The sequence below is a fragment of the Oncorhynchus nerka genome, linkage group LG1 (assembly GCF_034236695.1).
Source record: "Oncorhynchus nerka isolate Pitt River linkage group LG1, Oner_Uvic_2.0, whole genome shotgun sequence".
Lineage (NCBI taxonomy): Eukaryota > Metazoa > Chordata > Actinopteri > Salmoniformes > Salmonidae > Oncorhynchus > Oncorhynchus nerka.
The window spans coordinates 10,671,622-10,697,065 of NC_088396.1; the positions used below are offsets into that span (position 1 = coordinate 10,671,622).

Consider the following 25,444-nt stretch of genomic DNA (forward strand, 5'->3'; position numbering starts at 1 on the left):
GTGGTGGTGAGCAAGTTATGTCCAAAAACTGCATTTTCACCAAGTCAAAATAATTTCTTGTGAAAGGTTTTGTTGGGGTAGGTTGCTTGTTCCTTGTCAATCATTGGCTTATTGATGAAATTGGCAATCAGACAATATCTTCTTTAAGTAAATCAATCAAACCTTTATTAATGAAATTGCAGACAGAAGTTGACAATGGAAACACAGCACACATGTTTCAGAGTAAGTTCTGCAAAATAAAAAAGGTCAAAATTGCTTTAATATACTTGAAGTCAACCCCTAGTGATGTAACTGCCTACGTCAACACCTTCTACTCATGAGACCAAACCCATGCATATACAGTTATACAAACCTAAAGGAGAAAACAATAGTCCTGTGTTTTCTAAGGGCTCGGAAGTAATTTTCCATTCACGTGTGGCTTACAGTGGTATGTCTGACTTGTCTCATATCTATTTACTCCCCTGTAGGGGTCTTTGTCTATGTATCTCTTTTAGCCTTGAGGTGCTTTCTCACAGACACCCTGTTTTGACTGCAATGGCTCACACATCTGCTCAGACCGTTTCTTAAGAGGCAGAGACTAGAAAAGAACTGTGGAACACTATTAAACCTTATGATGCATATATTGCTCATCTGTGGTCCAGGACCCTATACATGTAGTGGGGGGAGGGTCTTATAGCCATTCTCCTTCTATTAATACAACATAAGCATAATCAATTATTATAATACATCAATCATTTGGTGCAGCTCCTATCATGACACCAAGGTGACCCCATCAGTTTCACAATGCTTGTATCTAATATCTAAACCAAATAGTCCATGAGCCAGACCCCCAAATTTGGACCGTCGGGCTCACTTGGGCCAACGATGTTGCATAGTGATTTGTTTGAAAGTCTATGTCCTGAGAGTTGGTAAATGTGTGATAGCAGTGCAGCAATGGTAGCTTTCTGTGTTATCACTCTTTCTTTCATCCCTCCATCCCATTCATTTTCAGAATGTTCTGGTCAACAGAACATTGTCGTTTGACCTCTAGGGTGCATATCAGAATTACCAGTTTGACAAGTGGTTCTGAAAGGCCATGAAATTACCTTTCAAATGATCAATAAAATAACAAACTTTGTAAAGCACCAGCTACAACTATTAGTTAAAAAATCCCCCATATTGTGCCATTGAGCATTGACATTAGAATGTTGGAAGTTTAGCCATAGAATTCCATGTATTGGGGCAGCTATGTTTTTGGATTGTAACTTTGGTGATAGAGGCACCAAGTTGCGCACACACAGCAAGAACAGGGCTTTGAAAAGATGTGTAGATACAGGGCCATCACACAACTTATACATTAACCCCACAGAAGCCTTTTTTCAAAATGGCCATCAAACAACTCAATGAGGTCTTTGGGACAATTTCACATGACCATACCTGTATGAAATATAATTGTAGACTGCCCAAATAAACATCTTCTCATTGTCAAATGCGTTTATTTTCAGCAAACTTAACATGTGTAAATATTTGTATGAACATAACAAGATTCAACAACTGAGACATAAACTGAACAAGTTCCACACACATGTGACTAACAGAATTTGAATAATGTGTCCCTAAACAAAGGGAGGGGTCAAAATCAAAAGTAACAATATCTGGTGTGACCACCAGCTGCATTAAGTACTGCAGTGCATCTTCTCCTCATGGACTGCACCAGATTTGCCAGTTCTTGCTGTGAGATGTTACCTCACTCTTCCACCAAGGCATCTGCAAGTTCCCGGGCCGCATAGGCGATGGGTCGTCCCCGCTTTCTTCTTCGGCCGGCTCGTATATTTTTTCTCATCTCGTGCCCCCATAGGGCCGCGAACAGCGGACAATCCCGTCCCACTAGGAGAGGTACCGGCAACTCTGGTACTGCACCCACCATCATCTGGCAGCTCCCTGGTGGCGTCACGAGGTTGGTCCATATGTTTGGATATCCCTTTGTGTCACCGTGAACACAGGAATTGGACATCTTCCTACCCCCTTCGGTGTCCTGGTTCAGCAGGCTCGTGGTTACGAGCGTAACCATACTTCCGGAGTCTAACATCGCTTCCGTGTCGTGTCCGTCAACCTTCACCGGGACCATGGGTGCAGTTGATTTGTGGTGCGCCCAACAGGAGGTGACATAGTTTACAGCGTGACCCACCTCACGTCCGGGGCTAGCTGATGGCAATGACTCCTCTCGAGCCGGGCAATTCCAGGCAATGTGCCCCCGGGCGCCACACTCAAAACACTTCCTTTGGTCTCCATCTACCTGGGGTCGTCGGTTGCGTGTCAGCCCTACCCCAGTCGTCTCTCCACGGGTTTGTGGTCCTTTGGCACTGCCGACTGTCAGTTTGGGGGATACAGCGGTGGGGCTGTCCTTCCATCCCCTTGAAATGGTCGCCAACTCATTCCGGCTTTGCAGTTTTCTGATGCGTCTCCACTGCTTCCAGGAGGCCCTCCAAAGTCTGGGGTGTGCATAGACTCGCTGCCCTCTTCATGTCGCTCATCTGGGCTCGCGGGGATGCATCGGGTACGAACCTCCAGTCATGGAACCGTTGAGCCTGATGGGCCAGGCTGTACCCGTATCGGTTGAGTATCTCCCGTTTGAGTCCGCCGTAGTTAGCTGCCTGTTCGTTGTTCAGGTCCCAATACAGATTTTGGGCATTCCCAGAGAGGTGGCCAGCAGACTAGCCCACTTTGGCCTTGGCCATCCTTCTCGTAGCGCTGTCCGTTCAAACGTACAGAGGTATGTTTCGATGTCATCGTCTTCCGTTAGCTTGATTAAAAACTGGTTGGGGTGTGATTTAGGAGACGCTCCTCCTTGTAGCTTCTTGATTTCCTCAACGAGGCGGGCGTTTTTCTGTCACTGTTCCTCCAGCGTTCGTTCCTGAACTGCCTGTTGTGCTTGTTGGGTCCGGACGAACTGAGCTATCAACTCGTCCATGCTGATGCTGTGTAAACGTCAACCCTGATTTGACCACTTTATCAGAATGCCCGCATTCTCCACCACTTGTGGCAGACCAGGGGGTTTGGTCAAGATGTTTACACAGATCCGACACGGACAGAGTATGATTAGCTCGGTTTCAATGGTGTTTATTTAAATAATAAATCAAAAAGAAAAGGATAGGTCTCCCCCATGAGACCCTCTCCGGGATACCGTCTTCTGGGCTCCGGATCTTGCTGTATCCTATTGGGTACAAAAACTGAACTCCCTGCACATACCTCTGCAACCGCCCTCAACTATACGGGAGTCCTTTCTTCCCCCACTCTCCCTTGTGTTACTGCCCTTCTGGCAGCTTTATGGGCCTTGCACAGCTGGTGAGCAATCAGCCCTTGATTACTTACAAGCTCCCAATCAGCCCCAATTAGAGACCTGGCACGTCCAGCTGATGGAGCCATCGCCTCGTGATGTCTACTCCGTCTCTCACCAGGCCTCGACGAGTCTCCCCCTGGTGGCTGACCTGCTGTACGCCACAATATATAAGGTTGAAGTCGGAAGTTTACATACGCCTTAGCCAAATACATTTCAACTCAGTTTTTCACAATTCCTGACATTTAATCATAGTAAAAACTCCCTATTTTAGGCCAATGTCAGAATAATAGTAGAGAGAATGATTTATTTCAGCTTATATTTTTCTTTCATCACATTCCCAGTGGGTCAGAAGTTTACATACACTCAATTAGTATTTGGTACCATTGCTATTAAATTGCCATTAAACTTGGGTCAAACGTTTCGGGTAGCCTTCCACAAGCTTCCCACAAATAAGTTGGGTGAATTTTGGCCCATTCCTCCTGACAGAGGTGGTGTAACTGAGTCAGGTTTGAAGGCCTCCTCGCTCGCACACGCTTTTTCAGTTCTGCCCACAAATTTTCTATAGGATTGAGGTCAGAGATTTGTGATGGCCACTCCAATACCTTGACTTTGTTGTTCTTAAGCCATTTTGCCACAACTTTGGAAGTATGCTTGGGGTCATTGTCCATTTGGAAGTCCCATTTGCGACCAAGCTTTAACTTCCCGACTTATGTGTTGAGATGTTGCTTCAATATATCCACATCATTTTCCTCCATCATGATGCCATCTATTTTGTGAAGTGCACCAGTCCCTCCTGCAGCAAAGCACCCCCACAACATGATGCTGCCACCCCTGTGCTTCACGGTTGGGATGGTGTACTTCAGCTTGGAAGCCTCCCCCTTTTTCCTCCAAACATAACAATGGTCATTATGGCCAAACAGCTCTATTTGTGTTTCATCAGACCAGAGGACATTTCTCCAAAAAGTACGATCTCTGTCCCCATGTGCAGTTGCAAACCGTAGTCTGTCTTTTTTTATGGCGGTTTTGGAGCAGTGGCTTCTTCCTTGCTGAGTGGCCTTTCAGGTTATTTTGATTTAGGACTCGTTTAACTGTGGATATAGATACTTTTGTACCTGTTTCCTCCAGCATCTTCACAAGGTCCTTTGCTGTTGTTCTGGGATTGATTTGTACTTTTCGCACCAAAGTACATTCATCTCTAAGAGACAGAACGCGTCTCCCTCCTGATCGGTGTGACGGCTACGTTGTCCCATGGTGTTTATACTTGCGTACTATTATTTGTACAGATGAACGTGGTACCTTCAGGCATTTGGAAATTGCTCCCAAGGATGAACCAGACTTGTGGAGGTCTACACTTGTGGAGGTCTTGGCTGATTTCTTTAGATTTTCCCATGATGTCAAGGAAAGAGGCACTGAGTTTGATGGTTGGCCTTGAAATACATCCATAGGTACACCTCCAATTGACTCAAATGATGTCAATTAGCCTATGAGAAGCTTCTAAAGCCATGACATCCTTTTCTGGAATTTTCCAAGCTGTTTAAAGGCAGTCAACTTTGTGTATGTAAACTTCTGATTTACTGGAATTGTGATACAGTGAATTATAAGTGAAACAATCTGTCTGTAAATTGTTGGAAAAAGTACTTGTGTCATGCACAAAGTAGATGTTTTAACCGTTAGATGTTTAACAGTGAATTATAAGTGAAATAATCTGCCTGTAAACAATTGTTGGAAAAATGAGTATGTCATGCATAAAGTAGATGACCTAACTGACTTGCCAAAACTATAGTTTGTTATTAACACAAATTTTGTTGAGTGGTTGAGAAACAAGTTTTAATGACTCCAACCTAAGTATATGTAAACTTCCAACTTCAACTGTATAAACACTACCTTTCAGAAGTTGGGGGTCACTTAGAAATGTCGTTGCTTTGGAAGAAAAGCAATTTTATTTCAAAATAACATCAAATAATAATTGTTAATGTTGTAAATGACTATTGTAGCTGGAAACGGCAGATTTTTTAAATGGATACGTATATCTACATAGGCGTAAAGATGCCCATTATCAGCAACCATCAGTCCTGTGTTCCAATTGCACATTGTGTAAACAAATCCAAGTTCATCATTTTAAAAGGCTAATTGATCATTAGAAAACCCTTTTGCAAATTATGTTAGCACAGCTGAAAACTGTTGTTCTGATTAAAGAAGCAATAAAACTGGCTTTCTTTAGACTAGTTGAGTATTACATTTACATTTAAGTCATTTAGCAGACGCTCTTATCCAGAGCGACTTACAAATTGGTGCATTCACCTTATGACATCCAGTGGAACAGTAGTGCATCTAAATCTTTTAAGGGGGGGGGGGGATTACTTTATCCTATCCTAGGTATTCCTTAAAGAGGTGGGGTTTCAGGTGTCTCCTGAAGGTGGTGATTGACTCCGCTGTCCTGGCGTCGTGAGGGAGTTTGTTCCACCAATGGGGGGCCAGAGCAGCGAACAGTTTTGACTGGGCTGAGCGGGAACTGTACTTCCTCAGTGGTAGGGAGGCGAGCAGGCCAGAGGTGGATGAACGCAGTGCCCTTGTTTGGGTGTAGGGCCTGATCAGAGCCTGGAGGTACTGAGGTGCCGTTCCCCTCACAGCTCCGTAGGCAAGCACCATGGTCTTGTAGCGGATGCGAGCTTCAACTGGAAGCCAGTGGAGAGAGCGGAGGAGCGGGGTGACGTGAGAGAACTTGGGAAGGTTGAACACCAGACGGGCTGCGGCGTTCTGGATGAGTTGTAGGGTTTAATGGCACAGGCAGGGAGCCCAGCCAACAGCGAGTTGCAGTAATCCAGACGGGAGATGACGAGTGCCTGGATTAGGACCTGCGCCGCTTCCTGTGTGAGGCAGGGTCGTACTCTGCGGATGTTGTAGAGCATGAACCTACAGGAACGGGCCACCGCCTTGATGTTAGTTGAGAACGACAGGGTGTTGTCCAGGATCACGCCAAGGTTCTTAGCGCTCTGGGAGGAGGACACAATGGAGTTGTCAACCGTGATGGCGAGATCATGGAACGGGCAGTCCTTCCCGGGAGGAAGAGCAGCTCCGTCTTGCCGAGGTTCAGCTTGAGGTGGTGATCCGTCATCCACACTGATATGTCTGCCAGACATGCAGAGATGCGATTCGCCACCTGATCATCAGAAGGGGGAAAGGAGAAGATTAATTGTGTGTCGTCTGCATAGCAATGATAGGAGAGACCATGTGAGGTTATGACAGAGCCAAGTGACTTGGTGTATAGCGAGAATAGGAGAGGGCCTAGAACAGAGCCCTGGGGACACCAGTGGTGAGCACGTGGTGTGGAGACGGATTCTCGCCACGCCACCTGGTAGGAGCGACCTGTCAGGTAGGACGCAATCCAAGCGTGGGCCGCGCCGGAGATGCCCAACTCGGAGAGGGTGGAGAGGAGGATCTGATGGTTCACAGTATCGAAGGCAGCCGATAGGTCTAGAAGGATGAGAGCAGAGGAGAGAGAGTTAGCTTTAGCAGTGCGGAGCGCCTCCGTGATACAGAGAAGAGCAGTCTCAGTTGAATGACTAGTCTTGAAACCTGACTGATTTGGATCAAGAAGGTCATTCTGAGAGAGATAGCGGGAGAGCTGGCCAAGGACGGCACGTTCAAGAGTTTTGGAGAGAAAAGAAAGAAGGGATACTGGTCTGTAGTTGTTGTTCAGCATTTGTGGGTTCGATTACAGAAGCAAAATGGCCAGAAACAAAGAATTTTCTTCTGAAACTCATCAGTCTATTCTTGTTCTGAGAAATGAAGGCTATTCTATGTGAGAAATTGCCAAGAAACTGAAGATCTGGTGCAATGCCTCTTCACTGTTGAAGTTGAGACGGGTGTTTGTACGAGATCACAGCGTTTTTTAAAATATGCTTTTCTTTAAAAAACTAGGACATTTCTAAGTGACCCCAAGCTTTTGAAAGGTAGAGTGTGTGTGTATACACATATTTACAGTGATGTAGAATACAAAACCAAATGACCCAGGTGTACCAGATATACAGTATGAAGATCTTAAATTGTTTACAGAATTATGGTAAGAATGTGCCCAAAAATGTCAGTTTATCCAGAAACCTGGTTGCCTCTGTCAGAAGGCTTAAACTTGGCCGCAAGTGAATCTTCCAGCAAGAAAATGACCCCTAAGCACACATGAAAATCCACAAAGAAATGGTTTAGTTGTCAACAAAGTAAACATTTCGCAATGGCCATATCATTCTCCTGACTTGTACCCCATTAAAAACCTGTGGTTTGAATTGAAGAGGGCAGTCATTATAGCGCAGACCAAAGGATATCAAGGATCTGGAAATATTCTGTATCGAGGAATGGTCTAAGATCTGTCCCAATATGTTCTCCAATCTCAGTCTCAGTGCACAAAGTATTGAAAACAGGGGCGCCAATAATTATGACACTTCGTTTTTGGCTACTTTTTTCATTTTATTTGAGATGTGTAATTTTGTTTAATTCCATTGAATCATTAATAGAGAAAAATATAATCCCACTTGTTAGAAAATGACAGTTTACTACTGGTATTATGTTTTTTGTTCATCTTTATCATAGGTGCCAACCATTTTGGAGGTGACTTTTTGCATTGTCGTTAACTAAACATATGCAGTACTGACATCCTGAAATGTCATAATCTTATTATGCTGCTGCACCCTAGTGGTTAATCCTTTTGTTCTTGTGAAGGGTAGGGAAATGGGTAGATAGAGTACTTTACATGTGCTGATTTATTCAAATTCAAGTCATATATGACACGGAGTTAAGAATAGCAGCAGATCCAACCTCATGCTTACTGATGCTCTAAGCATGTCTCTCTAATTGCAAATGTTGAGTGCTGAAGAGGCCTTACTTCTCCAAAGAGACTCGTATCTCATTTTATGATTATTGCAGAGTATGGTGTTCCATTCATTTGATACAAACACTATCTGTGGTTTTGCATATGTTATAGTTAACGTGGAAAAGATGTGCTTTACAAACCACTTGGGAGATCATTTTACTGCAGGTTACATTTTAATGAGCAAATAAGAAAGTAAACTCCTCTGTTATTGTATCTGTTTATGTATAGTTCTCTTTTATTGAAGTTCATGATCTTCTTTGACCTTAGGCAGTTTTCATGCATAAATATGATGTGAAACAACAGGTATCAGTGTGAAGCAGGTGTTTGACCCGGGTTTGAACTGACTTTGAGACATGAAGGAATCCTAGTAGTGGGAAGAAGAGAATGTGATGAGCAGGATACATTCATGTAATACCCCCATTAAAGTTTTACAATCAAATATAATTCATGTCACAACTAGCAGAATATAACATCACAGCATTCATCCACTCATTATTTGACATGCCTCTGATATACAAAGGTATACAAAACACCACTTCCCACAATCCTCCGTTTTACGTGATGACGTGTTAAGCAAAAACAAACAAACAGGAAGAAGACAAAGTCAGGATTTGATCCAGATTACTAGTAGACAGCTAACGTTAGCTACAACAAATTCAAGATGCTGAAATCTGTGATTCTCATTGGAGGCCCACAGAAAGGTGAGTGTTAAGTAAATTACTAAATTCATACATGTTAATTCCTCCAGTTCTGTTATCTAGAGCCACATATCTAGCTAGCTGTTAGCTAGCCTGGCTCTGAAGGGCTAGTTTAGGGGTGTATTCGTTACAACAATTCTGTTACAAAACTTTTTGCAACAGAAACCGTTTATTCCAAACGCTGTTGAGTTCCGTTTGGTTCATAAATGGAAGTTGAAGTGAAGTCGTGTCTCTCTTCATAAAAAATAAGCGGACTTCACCGCATAGCCGAATCGATAGGTGCTGGTGCCAAACACTTCGCAGACTATTACAGATTTGAATGGCAACTCGTGGAAACCATACAATTAAAATGAACGACAATGTACGTTTAAGAAAACCGCTTCTCCGTCACGTTGAAGAGCGTTTGGAGCAAAACGTTTTGCAAGATAATCTGCATAATGAATACACCCTAGTTGGAGGCTAATGAATGACGTGGCGTGAACATGGAAACCCTCAGGTGCAGTTTGCCATATCTAAAAATTTTTTCCGATGAGCGTTGTCGAAAAAGGGCTGACAGCTAGCTGTCAATATAGCCTGGCATAGACATTCTGTGCTAGATACTTGAATTGTCACATTGCACAAGTTGGGGCTTTCAACACTAGACCAAAATAGAACAGAAAATAATAGAATAGGGGTGGTTTCAACTCCATATAATATAATCTAGGATAGTATAGCTTCTTTAATTTTCCCAAGGTATCTTCTAATTATTTCCAGAAAGAACTGGCGTGCTGATCGAGGATAGACAGGTCATCAAAATGTAATTATGATCAACTGAGCAGGTGACTTTTGCCCTACTTGTCATACAGGTACACGGTTTCGACCATTGTCCTTTGAGGTCCCGAAACCCTTGTTTCCAGTGGCTGGTGTGCCCATGCTTCAGCATCACGTTGAAGAATGTGCCAAGGTAGGCTGCTAGCACTGACAAAAATAATAAATGTCCCTCTCTTCAACATTGGTAGAAAGAAACATGGTTTGCATTTTTCCCATAGGTGCCAAATATGAAGGAGATTTTGCTAATTGGCTTTTACCAGCCAAATGAAGAACTTACCAGATTCATGTCTAGCGCACAGCAGGAATTCAAAATCTCAATCAGGTAAAGGAGAGGATCATAGTAATTTTGTGTCAACGTTGTCATAATAAGACAAAGCCTAGAACACATGGATGGACAGTAGTCTAATTGATGAACTTGTTGAAAATATGTAGGTATTTGCAGGAGTATGCTGCTTTGGGCACTGGAGGCGGCATCTACCATTTCAGAGATCAGATTCTATCTGGTGGCCCTGAGGCGTTCTTCATTATGAATGCTGACGTGTGCTCTGAGTTTCCTCTACCAGAGATGCTCAACTTCCAGAAGGAACACGGAGAGTCTAGCAGTTTCGTCATCCTGGGGACAACTGTGAGGAGACATCCATGATTTCTATGGCTTAGGCCTTCAACAATACAGGGAAAAGTTGGGAATATGCTTGATGGAGACAATGGGATATCATTATTTGTCTCTCACTTGTTTTATTTTACTTTATTTTGCAGGCAAACAGAAAGCAGTCCATGAACTATGGCTGTATCGTGGAAAACCAGCAAACGAATGAGGTGATGCAGTACATTTTAGTCACGCTTCTATATTTATAATTATTACTTGACCCAGAAAGTATTTGTCTTGCTCTTATTTCAGGTTTTACATTATGTGGAGAAGCCTAGCACTTTTGTGAGTGACATCATCAACTGTGGAATCTACCTGTTTACCCCGGAGATCTTCCAACACATTGGGGCAGTCTTCCAGAAGAACCAGCAGGACATGCTGTTGTGAGTGGGAGGGATCCCTCAGGGACCCTATCGTGGGAGATCCTAGGATCTCTATGCATGGGAGTGGTGCATGCAAATTTGATAATTTCCTATCATTGTTTCTCCTCATTTGTCTTTTTCCCTTTTCCCTTTCCTGCCATCATTCTGTTTCCCGTCCCCATCACCAGATATCCATACGAGGGGTAAGTCGGTACAACTAGGCCACTGCACAGTGTGGTTTTAGAGTAGAGATACGCATTAGTCAAATACGTCACACAAAAATATCTATCTAAAAAGCGTATCTCTTCATTGAGTCAATACTAGCACATGGGGTGATGAATCACTCTCAAAGGTGTGTTTTGGAAGGTTCCACACACTCACTTATCTTTTGATGTGCACATCATCATCATTTGTCAAGATTGAAGGAGTTGGCATACACATTTATACAATTGTTAGTAGTAAATCGCACAATCAGATATTTAACTATCAAATTTGGACCCATTCAAAGGGATTGTTGTGACATTGACCTTGATATAAGAATATTTTTGGACTTCCTTGAGTATGTGTTTCATTACTCAAGTCAACCATGTTGCCTCTGATCCCTCTTTTGTCAAATTACTTTTGCTTTCACAATCCATTTTAATACTACCGTGCTTTATCAACTTTTAACAATCCCCACTGTATCCTTGGGCACTTGGTGAATCAATGACTCTTTTTGACAACTCTTCTTGGTGACTTTGGTGTTGTTAATGACCCATCTAAAGTCTTTCAAACTTTCTTGTGACCTTCAAGCTAGCCTTAGGTCACAATCCAATCGGAAGTGGTTGTGAGCTAACATTTAGAAAACACTGTACTAGAGAATTATTTATCACGCTTGTTTTGCATCGCCTGGTGCTCTGGGTGGAGGTATCACTTTAAAACTAATTGAATGGTCTAAAATGTGGCTACCGGATGATGCAAAACAAACTCACCCAGAGATAAATGTTAAGAGCATGGTCTCATAGATTGGTCTCTTCCTCACAGAGACGAGCAGACCAATGGCAATGGCTGGCATCGGGCTGAGGCCATTCGGTTAGAACAGGACATCTTCACAGCCCTGGCTGGGCAGGGCAAGCTCTATGTCTACAAAACACCTGCCATCTGGAGCCAAATCAAATCTGCAGGGTGAGTAGGTCGTCTCAATCTGTGAATAACTTGTGTGGTCAGTGGGACCTGAAGATGTTGGAGTAGGATACTCAACCATCTTCTGAATCTGTGTAATAGGAATTTACAGGTGAACAAAAAGGAGACCAGTCATAGGTAAAGGTAATAAGCCAGATAGATTTTTTTATTAGGAGTTGCAACAAGCACAGGAAAATGTCTAACTGGCCTTCTATGAACAGGCCCTTATCTTAATCAGAAATCACCAAATGTTCTGTAAACGCCAGCCCGAGAGGCTTGCAAGAGCTAAGAACCAGAAGACAGTGACTTTGTCAGTGGCTACAGAACTATACAGTGTTCACCGAATGGCATCAATACAATACAACCGTACATAATGTGTCTTTTGTCCTTGTACCTCCAGTCTGGCGGCAATCACTATCAACAGATATGAGAAAATCTGTTGATAGTGTATAGCGCTGTCTTAGGCGTCTCACAGTACAGACATTGCAATTTATTGCCCTGGCCACATCTGCAGTCCTCATGCCTGCTTGCAGCATGCCTAAGGCACGTTCACGCAGATGAGCAGGGACCCTTGGCATCTTTATTTGGTGTTTTTCAGAGTCTGTAGAAAGGCCTCTTTAGTGTCCTAAGTTTTCATAACTGTGACCTTAATTGCCGACCGTCTGTAAGCTGTTCGTGTCTTAACGACCGTTCCACAGGTGCATGTTCATTAATTGGAAAATGGAAAACGGTGTTTAAACCCTTTACAATGAAGATCTGTGAAGTAATTTGGATTTTTAAGAATTATCTTAGAAAGACAGGGTCCGGAAAAGGGGACTTTTCTTTTTTTTGCTGAGTTTATTAACTTTAGGAATCTTACATTTCCCCATTTTACAATTTGCTTTTTGTAAATAAAAAATTACAGGTCTGCAATATACGCCAGTCGCTTGTACCTCAACCAGTACCATAAAACCCACCCTGAAAGACTGGCTACAAACAAGGAAGGAGGGCCTAGAATAAGTGGTAGGTTATAGTACATTACTTTCCTTTTGTTACTTTTTTGAAGTTTTTGGTTGTCTTTACATGTGTATTTATACCAATTTATTTTTTATTTTTTTAAGGAAATGTTTACATTCACCCAACAGCCAATATTGACCCTACTGCGGTGGTAAGTGCTTATCCTTGCTCTTACTACTTACCTACATACAGTACCATTCAAAAGTTTGAGAACTTAGAAATGTTGTTTTCTTTGAAAACATACATGAAATTAGTTGCAAAATTAATAGGAAATATAGTCAAGACGTTGACAAGGTTATAAATATCGATTTTTAATTTAAATAAATAATAATTGTGTCCTTCAAACTTTGCTTTCGTCAAAGAATCCTCCATTTGCAGCAATTACAGCCTTGCAGACCTTTGGCATTCTAGTTGTCAATTTGTTGAGATAATCTGAAGAGATTTCACCCTATGCTTCCTGAAGCACCACCCACAAATTGTATTGGCTTGATGGGCACTTTCTTACGTACCATACAGACAAGCTGCTCCCACAACAGCTTAATAGGTTTGAGATCCAGTGACTGTGCTGGCCACTATAGACAGAATAACAGCTGACTGCTTTTTCTCTAAATAATTATTGCATAGTTTAGTGCTGTGCTTTGGGTGATTGTCCTGTTGTAGGAGGAAATAGGCTCCAATTAAGTGCTGTCCACAGGGTATGGCATGGTGTTACAAAATGGAGTGATAGCCTTCTTCAAGATCCCTTTTACCCTGTACAAATCTCACACTTTACCACCATCAAAGCACCCCCAGACCATCACATTGCATCCACCATGCTTGACAGATAATTACATTTTTTTCTGCGTCTCACGAATGTTGTTCTTTGTGATCCGAACACCTCAAACTTAGATCAGTCTGTCCATATCACTTTTTTCCAATCTTCCTCTGTCCAGTGTCTGTTATTTTGCCCATCTTAATGTTTTCTTTTTATTGGCCAGTCTGAGATATATCTTTTTCTTTGCAACTCTGCCTAGAAGGCCAGCATCCCGGAGTCGTCTCTTCACTGTTGACGTTGAGACTGGTGTTTTGCGGGTACTATTTAATGAAGCTGCCAGTTGAGGACTTGTGAGATGTCTGTTTCTCAAACTAGACACTTTAATATACTTGTCATCTTGCTCAGTTGTGCACCAGGGCCTCCCACTCTTTATATTCTGGTTAGAGCCAGTTTGCGCTGTTCAGTGAAGGGAGTAGTACACAGCGAGATCTTCAGTTTCTTGGCAATTTCTCGCATGGAATAGCCTTCATTTCTCAGAACAAGAATAGACTGATGAGTTTCAGAAGAAAGGTCTTTGTTTCTGGCCATTTTGAGCCTGTAATCGAACCCACAAATGCTGATGCTCCAGATACTCAACTAGTCTAAAGAAAGCCAGTTGTATTGCTTCTTTAATCAGAACAACAGTTTTCAGCTGTGCTAACATAATTGCAAAAGGGTTTTCTAATTATCATTTAGCTTTTTTTAAATTATAAACTTGGATTAGCTAACACAATGTGCCATTGGAACACAGGAGTGATGGTTGCTGACAATGGGCTTCTGTACGCCTATGTAGATATTCCATTAAATCTGCCTTTTTCAGCTACAATAGTAATTTACAACATTAAAAATGTCTACACTGTATTTCTGATCAATTTGATGTTATTTTAATGGACAGAAAATGTGCTTTTCTTTCAAAACTTTTGAACGGTGGTGTATATACTATACAATTCAACTCCTCAACAGTCAAAGACACTACATGCTACAACAACAAAAAGACAATAAATGATACCTAATAAAACTAATAAATAATAAAATAATAATAATAATAAAATCTAAATAAATCTCTTTCTATAGTTGGGTCCCAACGTCTCCATAGGCACAGGTGTGACCATCGGGGCTGGGGTGCGAGTGAGGGAGTCCATTATTCTCCATGGGGCTACTCTACAGGCAAGCAGTTCCTATTGGCCTACCTTAACATTATGGCAAATTTTTGTTTGAAAAATTGGCCAGTTCCTCAGTCAAAAAATAAATGCTGAAATGGCTGTTCTTCTCTTGATCATAGCACACAGATCATGTTTTTATTATGTCCACTTGTTTAAAGTAGGATTGATAATTGACACTGACCTAATTCCATTTTCATATGGTTATTTTAGGATCACAGTTGTGTGTTGAACTGTATAGTGGGATGGGACAGCACTATCGGCAAATGGGCCAGAGTTGAAGGAACTCCCAGTGACCCCAATCCAAATGACCCCTATGCCAAAATAGATAGTGAAACACTCTTCAGAGATGGAGAACTCACACCATCAATCACCATTCTTGGTAAGTTGCCTATAACTTATAACATTGAGTTGAGCTGGACTGGTTACACCTCCACCATAGTTGCTGGAAAGGACTAGCTGAAAAGGAAATATCTGAGCCAGCACAGTGCATTTCAGGGCAATAGTGTGAAAAGGGTATTGGATTCATGATTTTTGGAGCATGTAACCATGACAATGTTTTAATATTGCTATTTTTTTCAGGTTGTAATGTAACTATCCCGGCCGAGGTAATCATACTCAACTCAATTGTTCTGCCATACAAAGACCTCAACCGGAGCTTCAAAAACCAAATTATATTGTAGTTAATTTTCTGTGTGCGCTGTTCATTTAGTGTCAAACCAAATGAAGGATTTTAGCTTGAAGAACAATGCCACTGCCTCTGGGTTATTGTACATAAGATAAATATATAAAAAGGAGATGACACTTATTTAGGTGTTTGGAAAGTTCTAGATTTGATATTGTGTACCCCCCCCCCCCCCCCCCCCCCTTATGCATTAACTGACGTTACCATCATTTGAGATGCTTTGGGAGGCTGATGATGAGCGTTGGTTGGTTTGATTACTTCGACACGTCTGAATGTCATCCCACCACTTTTATGAAACGTACGTTTCATAAAATGTATTTTAACTGTTACATTTCTGCACTAGCCCTATTAATGAGCTCTGTATGATGGATTCACTACCATTTAAGGGGAATTATAAAATAATGGTCATATTTTGGCATGGGGTTGCTGGCATTACTTACTTTAGGTGGTGGTGCTAACTTTTTGTTACTCAGAAATTGTGTCCTGAAAATGTAAACTAATCAGCTGCAGACTTTTATAAAGATTGCAAAATAAAAGGAATTGGTTACAAACTGTTTAATTATGAGTGATAATTTGGGGGCCTTTCAACATGAGTGCTTTGATTTAAAATGTGACCATTTTAATTGCAAGAGTTATTCTGACATTCTTCTCTGAAATACATTGTTGACCGTCTCATGTTTCTTTTGATTAAAGGGGCAATCTGCAAAAGTCCAAAAATGGATGTACCAATCGCCGTTTTCCACTTTTAAATAGCAATCAAGAAATGTTTGCTTGAAATTTGAACATAACAGGTGACCTGGAGATTCTGGCCTTCGATTCTGTACTTTGTTATTTGTGACAATCATAATGGGATATAGTTAACCATCATTAAATCTTGTTCCTGCGTGACTCATTTTGAAATGGAATGATTTTGGCTTTAATCAATCACTTATGGTTCAGCCTGAGTTTGTTTTTTTGTAACAAAATTGCAACCATCAGTTCCAAGTTTAAGAAAAAAACATTGGTTCTCTCGATCATGCAGAAATGTTTCATAATGCAGTTTATTCAATCACAGCTACCCAATTGTGTTCGTCATGCATTAGTGCTGAGAGTTCCTCAAATGTACACTGCCCTATCATACTCCATTTTACAATACTTAACATTTCATATAATATTTAACATTTTTACACAGATATGTAGTCAAATAAGAAGTGCTTTTATTTTCCCAAGAACATACCAATGTTCTTCGTTCCACTGAACTATCCACACAAAACTAATCCAATTTTAAAAAGTCAGGAAACCACAATGATATCAGTTGAGGGACGTAAATAACTTTAACCGTGTCAGTCTTTGCCTTGCTACTGCAAAAAAGCCAACTCTAACAAGGACAATGAGAAAAGGTAGCGAATTGTCATGCCATCCGCAAAACTATTTTGACAAATTTCAAAAGTGTTAAAAGATTTCAAAAACTATTTTAATTAAATAAAAGTGGTCTTACGTATTGCAGGCATTCTTCATTCTGCCCTTTAGGGAACCATGGGTAGGAGTCTTAGGGTATATACACAGCTCAGGGGAAGTCGGCGGGTTAAACAGACCATCTGAAGAGATGGTAGATGCGTGTTGGAGGCACCATGAGGATTCAGCTTTTGTCCTAATCCAGCATTGTGTACATTAAAACTGACACATCACCCCGGTTACATTTGGGCAAGGGATGTTGAGTATTCATTGACGGTGGAGTTTCTCAATAGCACACAGCAGCTGAGTGTTGGTGTCAGGTTGTTTGTTTGCCCTCTGTCTATGCTGTGGCTGACATTGGCATCGATCACTGATATAACCTGGTTCTACACCATGAGGTGGCGTTTCCAGTTCTCAGCAGGGAACGACAGCATTCGGCCTGTGATCTGAGAGAGATGATGAAATCGACAGTAACCTGGTTCACAAATGCAGAGGCATTACACGTATTGCATGCATCTACATGGGTAGCATTGCATAAATGTTACAGCACTGAAAGGACCAGATCAATGGAAATACTCAATGTGACACTTGATATTTATTTATTTTAAATACTGAAACACTGTGAAATAGTGAAGATCACAATTGCATGACATTTATACACAAGACAGTGCCCACATTTTGGCTTTGTGTTTGTTTCTCTCAAGGGTCGTGGGGAAGGGCTCTGCCATTCCATGTCCCATAATGGTTGGTCCAAACATTCTAGACAAATTGTTCTGGTCCCATTTGACATAAGGGGCTCTGCAGGACTCTACAGTGGGCAATAAACTTATTAAGAAGACATTAACCTCTTATTGAATATAAACTTCCTGTAACCTGCATCTGAGTGGTCCAATTTTGCTCAATTTCCTGACAAGTTATGGGATTCGTCATTTATGGAACTGTAAGTTGAGGAAATAGTACCTTCTCGGGGAGCAAAAATAATAATCACTCTAAAGACACAGGGAGGTATCCCATCACCCTTAGGTGTTACCACGGCAGATACAGCATGAGGAAAACCAGTGTCACTGTTAGGCTTTGGCAGATCTGCTATGGCCTGGTAAATGATTGCTGCGCTGTTGTCGTCATCTGTAATCTCTGTAAGCGATACACAACCCATCAGTGAGGCCCTTAGGACAAAGAACAGCAGAGAAAAATGCTGAGACATACAATAACGTTATACCTCAAAATAATCTACACTCCCTCTGGCAATTATCTCTTTGTTGATTCACTCACTCCATTATGACTCAGAAGGCCTCTAGAGATACATTATAGTTCTTTGTAGCATTAGTCGTTTTGTGGATGGCAAATGCCCTGGGCTCCTTCAGACATCTCAATGCAATTTACAAAAGGGTTGGTGTTATGTCCTGAAGTCAATCGGCTTTGAGGCAGAGAGCGAGAGAGACTGATTTAAATGGGCTCATTCCCAGCATGCCACAAATTACCACTTACTCTTCACTCAAGACCATATATAAGATTGAAATTAATATGCTGGAAGTAGACAAACTGGGCTGGGAGAAATATTGAGTGTTGATATTTTTATAGTCATCGGGGAGTTTTACAGTTATCAGGGAGTCATATTACAACAAGGAAATAACCATCTGCCCTGAATGGATGAGGTTAAGTGTAAACATTCTCCAGCGCTTGATACCTAAAGGTTTGCGAGGTGATTTTGAGATGCTCATTACAAATCCATCCATGAGCATTACTGCCAAATGCATTGCATCAATCATTATATTCATGTAGATTACATAGTTTAGATACTTTAGTGTGGCTTCAAACCATAGGCCAAATCACTTTGCGTGCAACACTCAGAAATCCTGCTTCACACACTCAGGGGGAATCCTAACTTCCACTCAACTCAAATTTTCAAGCTAAAGTGAAAATTCTACTTAAGTGGAAGTTTATAAACAGCCATAGGGTAATTGATTATCATTAAACAGGGTTAGGGTCAATTCTGAATTCGAAGGTGGAACCTAAACGTGCATTTCCTCTCTAGGACAGGAAATTACGTTAAAATAGTGGCGGCAAATTCCTCTGGTGGGGGGGGGGTTCCTTTAATTACAATTACATTTTTGAATTGGTCACACCCCAAGAAATTACCCTGTGACTGTTCATTGTGTTGGGCAAAGCATAACTTCCACTTCAGTAGAATTTTCACTTTATAGTCATGCATTTTGATGTCATTGGGAGATGAAGTGAGAATTTGAATTAAGTGGAGGTTAGGACTCGACCCTGAGTGTGTAAAGCAGGATTTCTGAGTGTTGCACTCAAACATTTACAGTGATTTGGCCTCTGGTTTGAAGCCGCACTAAAGTATCTGACCTATGTAATCTACATGAATATAATGATTGATGCAGTGCATTTGGCAGTAACGCTCATGGATGGATTTTTAATGAGCATCTCAAAATCGCCTCGCAAACCCTTAGGTACCAAGTGTTGGAGAATGCGTTAACCTGACCCATTTAGGGTACATGGTTATTGTTGTAACTGTGAAACAAAATTCAAAAGGCATATTTATTCTACACATCATCATAGTGTTTATTTGTTGTATGCTTTGCAATAATAAGTGGCCTATCCTTTTGTCAACTGAATGAAACTTTCATGTTTCACATCTTCCATTTCTCAGTTAAATTGCTTTGAATTCAATTCTGCTTCCTTCAATTCAAATGCAATTCAAATTATGTTTGCTGTGAGGTGTAGCCAATTCAAATTCATTGTTTGAATGTAATTAAATTCAGTAATTTCCGAATTGACCCCAACCCTGTCATTAAAAGTGATCACATACCACAGGCCTCCATTAAGGTTCTATGCAGCCTGAAGGTGATGAGAGACTCCTTCAGTTTCCTCAGGAAATGATGTGTATGTCATCCACTCTGGGCATGCTGCTTCACCATACACTCACCCCCAGGAACATGTTAAATGCCTTTCTGCAACAACAGAGGGAGGAGGAAGTCAAACATGCTGATAACTAGTCAAATATAAATGTGTCTGAATAGAAACTATTCCAGATTGAGAATAATATTGCTCCTCCAATCCTCTTTTCTCAATTTCATTCACGCACTGAACAATTATCTGAGGGGCAAAGCTCTCTAACGTGTCCTGCAAATGAATTAGAAATGCTTATTTTTAACAAACAGAACAAAGCAAGGTTGGAACTTTTGGGAATATTGAGTTGAGGTACTTCAGATCCATGAGCTCCACATGAGGCAGAGACAGAGTAGTTCAGACACTTCTGTTTACATTCGGGATGAGCTACCACAAAGCAGTCCCTGGACTTCATGGCCATCTATCCGAACTGGATCCTCTTCCGACATGGCTCACACGTTTCTGGACTAATCAACTGAATAGAGCACAGACGGTTAAAAGTTCTATACATATTCTAAATAGTACTAACAATTTCTATTCAAGAGTCACTGTGTACAGTTTACATACACTTAGGTTGGAGTCATTAAAACTTGTTTTTCAACCACTCCACAAATTTCTTGTTAACAAACTATAATTTTGGCAAGTCGGTTAGAACATCTACTTTGTGCATGACACAAGTATGTTTTACAACAATTGTTTACAGACAGATTATTTCACTTATAATTCACTGTATCACAATTCCAGTGGGTCAGAAGTTTACATACACTAAGTTGACTGTGCCTTTAAACAGCTTGGAAAATTCCAGAAAATTATGTCATGGCTTTAGAAGCTTCTGATAGGCTAATTGACAACATTTGAGTCCATTGGAGGTGTTCCTGTGGATGTATTTCAAGGTCTACCTTCAAAATCAGTGCCTCTTTGCTTGACATCATGGGGAAATCAACCAGACCTCCATATGTCTGGTTAATTCTTGGGAGCAATTTCCAAACGCCTGCATGTACCATGTTCATCTGTACAAACAATAGTACGCAAGTACAAACACCATGGGACCACGCATCCATCATACCGCTCAGGAAGAAGACGCATTCTGTCTCCTAGAGATGAACGTACTTTGGTGCGAAAAGTGCAAATCATGAGGGGAAAATTACGTGGATATATTGAAGCAACATCTCAGGACATCAGTCAGGTAGTTAAAGCTTGGTCTCAAATGGGTCTTCCAAATGGACAATGACCACAAGCATACTTCCAAAGTTGTGGCAAAATGGCTTAAGAACAACAAAGTCACGGTATTAGAGTGGCCATCACAAAGCCCTGACCTCAATCCTATAGAAAATTTGTGGGCAGAACTGAAAAAGCGTGTGTGAGCAAGGAGGCCTACAAACCTGACTCAGTTACACCAGCTCTGTCAGGAGGAATGGGCCAGAATTCACCCAACTTATTGTGGGAAGTTTGTGGAAGGCTACCCGAAACGTTTGACCCAAGTTAAACAATTTAAAGGCAATGCTACCAAATACTAATATGTAAACTTCTGACCCACTGGGTATGTGATGAAAGAAATAAAAGCTGAAATAAATCAACATTTCACATTCTTAAAATAAAGTGGTGATCCTAACTGACCTAAGACAGGGAATTTTTACTAGGATTAAATGTCAGCAATTTTGAAAACCTGAGTTTAAATGTATTTGGCTAAGGTGTATGTAAACTTCTGACTTCAACTGTAGTTTAACTTAAGAAGATTATATCAATGAGACAGTTCTGTTTCAGACAGGAAGTAGTGTCGTTTGAGTCTGGGCTCTGTGGTGGTGGTCATTTCCATCTCTGCTATGGTGTCGAGCTCCACGGTGGTTTCAGGGTCATCAGTGGTTTCATCATTGGGAGTCAAGAACATTGACCATTTTATTGCATGGGAATTGTGGAAAAACAGCTTGAGCCACAGGGATTGAGTTAAGTAGGCTTTATTGTCCTTTTCTAATGCTCTTGCCAGAAAGTCTCTGGGTTTGTGACGGTTGCTTTCACAATCGTAGTCTCAACTTTCTGAATAAAAGTATGAAACACTTGCCATTTTCAAGATTAATGAGTGGGCCTACTCATATTGAATGAACTCACACAGTGCTGAGTAGTCTTTGCTCCCTCAGAGTGAAGTGATCTCTACAGTGCATGTGGGAGGAGAATAAATGTGACAAGGCAGTCAGAAAGGCTACATCCCAGATGATACCATATTCCTTCCTGCACTAAAAGTAGTAAAAAAAGAAATGAAATATAACTTGTTTTATTGTCACATACACCAGATAGGTGCAGTGAAATGTGTTGTTTTACATGGTCAACCTTAGTAGTAAGGCGCCCCTGGAGGAAATTAGGGTTAACTGCCTTGCTCAAGGGCACCTCGAAGGCTCAGGTATTCGAACCAGTGACCTTTTGGCTACTGGCCCAATGTTTTAACCGCTAGGCTACCTGCCACCTCTACACTGATTGAAGTGGATTTAAAAAGGTGACACCAATAAGGGATCATAGCTTTCACCTGGATTCAGCTAGTCAGTCTGTGTCATGGAAAGAGCAGGCGTCCTTAATGTTTTGTACACCCAGTGTATATACACTACCTGACCAAAAGTATGTGGACACCTGCTCATTGAACATCTAATTTCAAAATCATGGGCATTAATATGGAGTTGCCCCCTCTTTGCTGCTATTACAGCCTCCATTATTCTGTTAAGGCTTTCCACTAGATGTTGTAACATTGCTATGGGGACTTGCTTCCATTCAGCCACAAGAGCAGTAGTTACGTTGGACACTGAAGTTGTGCGATTAGACCTAGCTCGCAGTTGGCGTTCAAATTCATCCAAAAGGTGTTGAGATCAGGGCTCTCTCAGTCAAGTTCTTCCACACGGATCTCAACAAACCATTTCTGTTTGGACATCGCTTTGTGCACGGGGGCATTGTCATGTTGAAACAGGAAAGGGCCTTCCCCAAACTGTTGCCACAAAGTTGGAAGTACCGAATCGTCTAGAATGTCATTGTATGCTGTAGTGTTAAGATTTTTCTTCACTGGAACTTAGGGGCCTAGACCGAATCATGAAAAACAGAATGCACTATGCATTCGGACAGGTGGCATTCTCCTGGCATCCGCCAAACTCAGATTTGTCTGTCGGACTGCCAAATGGTGAAGCGTGATTAATCACTTCAGAGAACACGTTTCCACTGCTCCAGAGTCCAATGGGGGAGAGCTTTACACCACTCCAGGCGACGCTTGGCATTGCGCATGGTGATCTTAGGCTTGTGTGCGGCTGCTCGGCCATGGAAACCCATTTCATGAAGCTCCCGACGAACAGTTATTGTGCTGACGTGGCTTCCAGAGGCATTTTGAAACTCGGTAGTGAGTGTTGCAACCGAGGACAGACTATTTTTACGCGCTACATGCTTGACGGTCCTGTTCCGTGAGCTTGTGTGGCCTACCACTTCTCAACTGTGCCATTGTTGCTTCTAGACGTTTCCACTTCACAATAACAGCACTTACAGTTGAGTGGGGCACTGACTTGTTGGAAAGGTGGCATCCTATGACGGTAACGCGTTGAAAGTCACTGAGCTCTTCAGTAAGGCCATTCTACGGCCAATGTTTGGCTATGGAGATTGCATGGCTGTGTCCTCTATTTTATACACCTGTCAGCAGTGGGTGTGGCTGAAATAGCCGAATCTACTCATTTAAAGGGGTGTCCACATACTTTTGTATATATAGTGTAGTTAACTATATAGGGAATAGGGTGCCATTTGGGAAGCACAATGTGAATGGTCCTGTGCTATTTCCACCTGAGCAGGCGGGTGTGCTGCTCTGTGCACTGAGAGGATGACGCTGAGCCTGATGAATAAACCAGCTAGTAGGAAGTGACAACACACTAGGGACACAATGGCCATGAACACATCAGATGATTCCGCATTAATGTTTTGGTAACTAACACTAGACAAATCATGGTGTATATTAAGGGTTCTCTGTTAATTGATTATCCAGTAAGGTTATTTCTATCCCACACAATGTCTAATGATTTATTGTCAAAGACCTAACGACCGGCTGATCAAATGAATCTATATGTTTGAACTAAAAATAAACTCGTGTTTTTTGTGCCAAGGGCTTAAGATAGACTGGCTGAACCAAGTAACTGTCTCCCTGGTAAAAAGGCCTTAGTTCCACTCCAGGTGGTTCAAATAACATTCAGGAAACTGGACTGCTTTTGCATTGTGAAGGCCAATACTTATTAGTAAAAGATTTAGTGTAAAACCAGAAGCATCAATTTTGAAACAAAGGACAAAGAATCGATTTTCAACTTGAACAATTCAGTTAATCGTTTTTATGTGGTTGAAACTGAAACCCCAGTGAATTGTTTTCTCATTATTAAAGTTAACCAATCCATAGACCTCCATGTTATGCCTCTGCTTACCTTTTCCACTCGTCTTCCCCCAAGGTGATCTTCTGAGCGACCACCTACTCTTCCTGTCTTTCCAGCGGGAGCACCTGCATTTGGTGTCATGGAAGATAGCTTGGAATGCCCAAAAGTGCAGAACATGGGTCAAATATCTATCAAAATGAATCATAACTTAAACCTCAAGAGGTCCACACCATAGGCTGGTGGGAGGGTGGATTGGTAACAAAACACATCAAACATATGGAAACAACATTTGACTCCGTTCCATTAAATCCATTCCAGACATTACAATGAGCCCATCCTCCTATAGCTCCTCCCACTAGCCTCCTCTGGTCCACACTTACCCTTTTTTCTCTTGCCCTCAACTTAAGTGGTTTACCACTGTTATATCCAGGACCTGTACACATTGAAACACTACGTGAAAGAGTGATACACGGACCATCCACAAGCCACAAGCTTTTACACTGTCATATAAGGGTACATATGAAATAATTTAATCTTGGTTTAAATGTGGATTTTCAGTGATAAAGTGTCATCATCAGTTCTATCATAACTAATATCAGAGTGAGACGGGAATGAAGACTCGTCAATGACAGATAATCGAATGAGAAATCAATAGAAACAAAACCCAAATGAATAAAGTATGAGGTCATTTAAAAAAGAACTGGGATATGACTATACTTGTAGTAGCCTATTGTTTGCTCTTGTGTTGGGTGACATTGGCTCCCCTGTGGTTGAAGTTGGCCAGCATAGATCTCTGCTCATCATTCAGGCATGCATTGGACTTCCTGTCGTGAACCAGTATATCACACATCAGTTGCAATTGTCGCTGCTGTGTGGATATACAGTGCATTCTGAAAATATTCAGACCCCTTCACTTTTTCCTAATTTTGTTAAGTTACAGCCTTATTCTAAAAGTGGTTTTAAAAAATGAAAAGAATCTCATCAATCTACACACAATACCCCATAATGACAAAGCAAAAACAGGTTTTTAGAAATGTTTGCACATTTATGAATATTAAAAAACAGAAATACCTTATTTGCATAAGTAATCTGACCCTTTGCTATGAGACTCGAAATTGAGCTCAGGTGCATCCTGTTTCCATTGATCATCCTTGAGATGTTTCTACAACTTGATTGGAGTCCACCTGTGGCAAATTCAATTGTTTGGACATGATTTGGAAAGGCACACACCTGTCT

At 41.5% G+C, this 25,444-nt stretch overlaps 1 protein-coding gene and 1 pseudogene across 2 annotated transcripts; one reads left to right on the forward strand and one right to left on the reverse strand.

Moving 5' to 3' along the window:
- Positions 1 to 8,756: 8,756 nt before the first annotated feature.
- On the forward strand, positions 8,757 to 16,053 carry LOC115138842 (mannose-1-phosphate guanyltransferase alpha-A-like). 2 transcript variants are annotated; one of them, XM_029676068.2, is made up of 13 exons: positions 8,757 to 8,884; positions 9,727 to 9,824; positions 9,910 to 10,013; positions 10,124 to 10,316; positions 10,448 to 10,507; positions 10,590 to 10,720; positions 10,888 to 10,902; positions 11,723 to 11,863; positions 12,765 to 12,862; positions 12,961 to 13,007; positions 14,724 to 14,816; positions 15,023 to 15,191; positions 15,392 to 16,053. In XM_029676068.2, exons 1-13 carry the CDS (start codon positions 8,845 to 8,847, stop codon positions 15,490 to 15,492), a joined length of 1,290 nt encoding a protein of 429 aa, XP_029531928.1. In that variant the 5' UTR covers positions 8,757 to 8,844; the 3' UTR covers positions 15,493 to 16,053. The 2 variants fall into 2 exon arrangements, with proteins under 2 accessions (XP_029531928.1, XP_029531976.1); XM_029676116.2 differs by lacking the exon at positions 10,888 to 10,902.
- A 914-nt stretch (positions 16,054 to 16,967) lies between these two features.
- The window catches only part of LOC135573362 (rac GTPase-activating protein 1-like), a 73,423-nt pseudogene continuing 64,946 nt past the window's right edge, over positions 16,968 to 25,444 (reverse strand).

Bases quoted from the DNA above. Each gene is read 5' to 3' on its own strand.
- LOC115138842 (XM_029676068.2), top strand. From the start codon at position 8,845: ATGCTGAAATCTGTGATTCTCATTGGAGGCCCACAGAAAG. The intron at 9,825-9,909 runs GTAGGCTGCTAG...TTTTTCCCATAG, and splicing joins ACGTTGAAGAATGTGCCAAG to GTGCCAAATATGAAGGAGAT. The intron at 10,014-10,123 runs GTAAAGGAGAGG...GAAAATATGTAG, and splicing joins GAATTCAAAATCTCAATCAG to GTATTTGCAGGAGTATGCTG.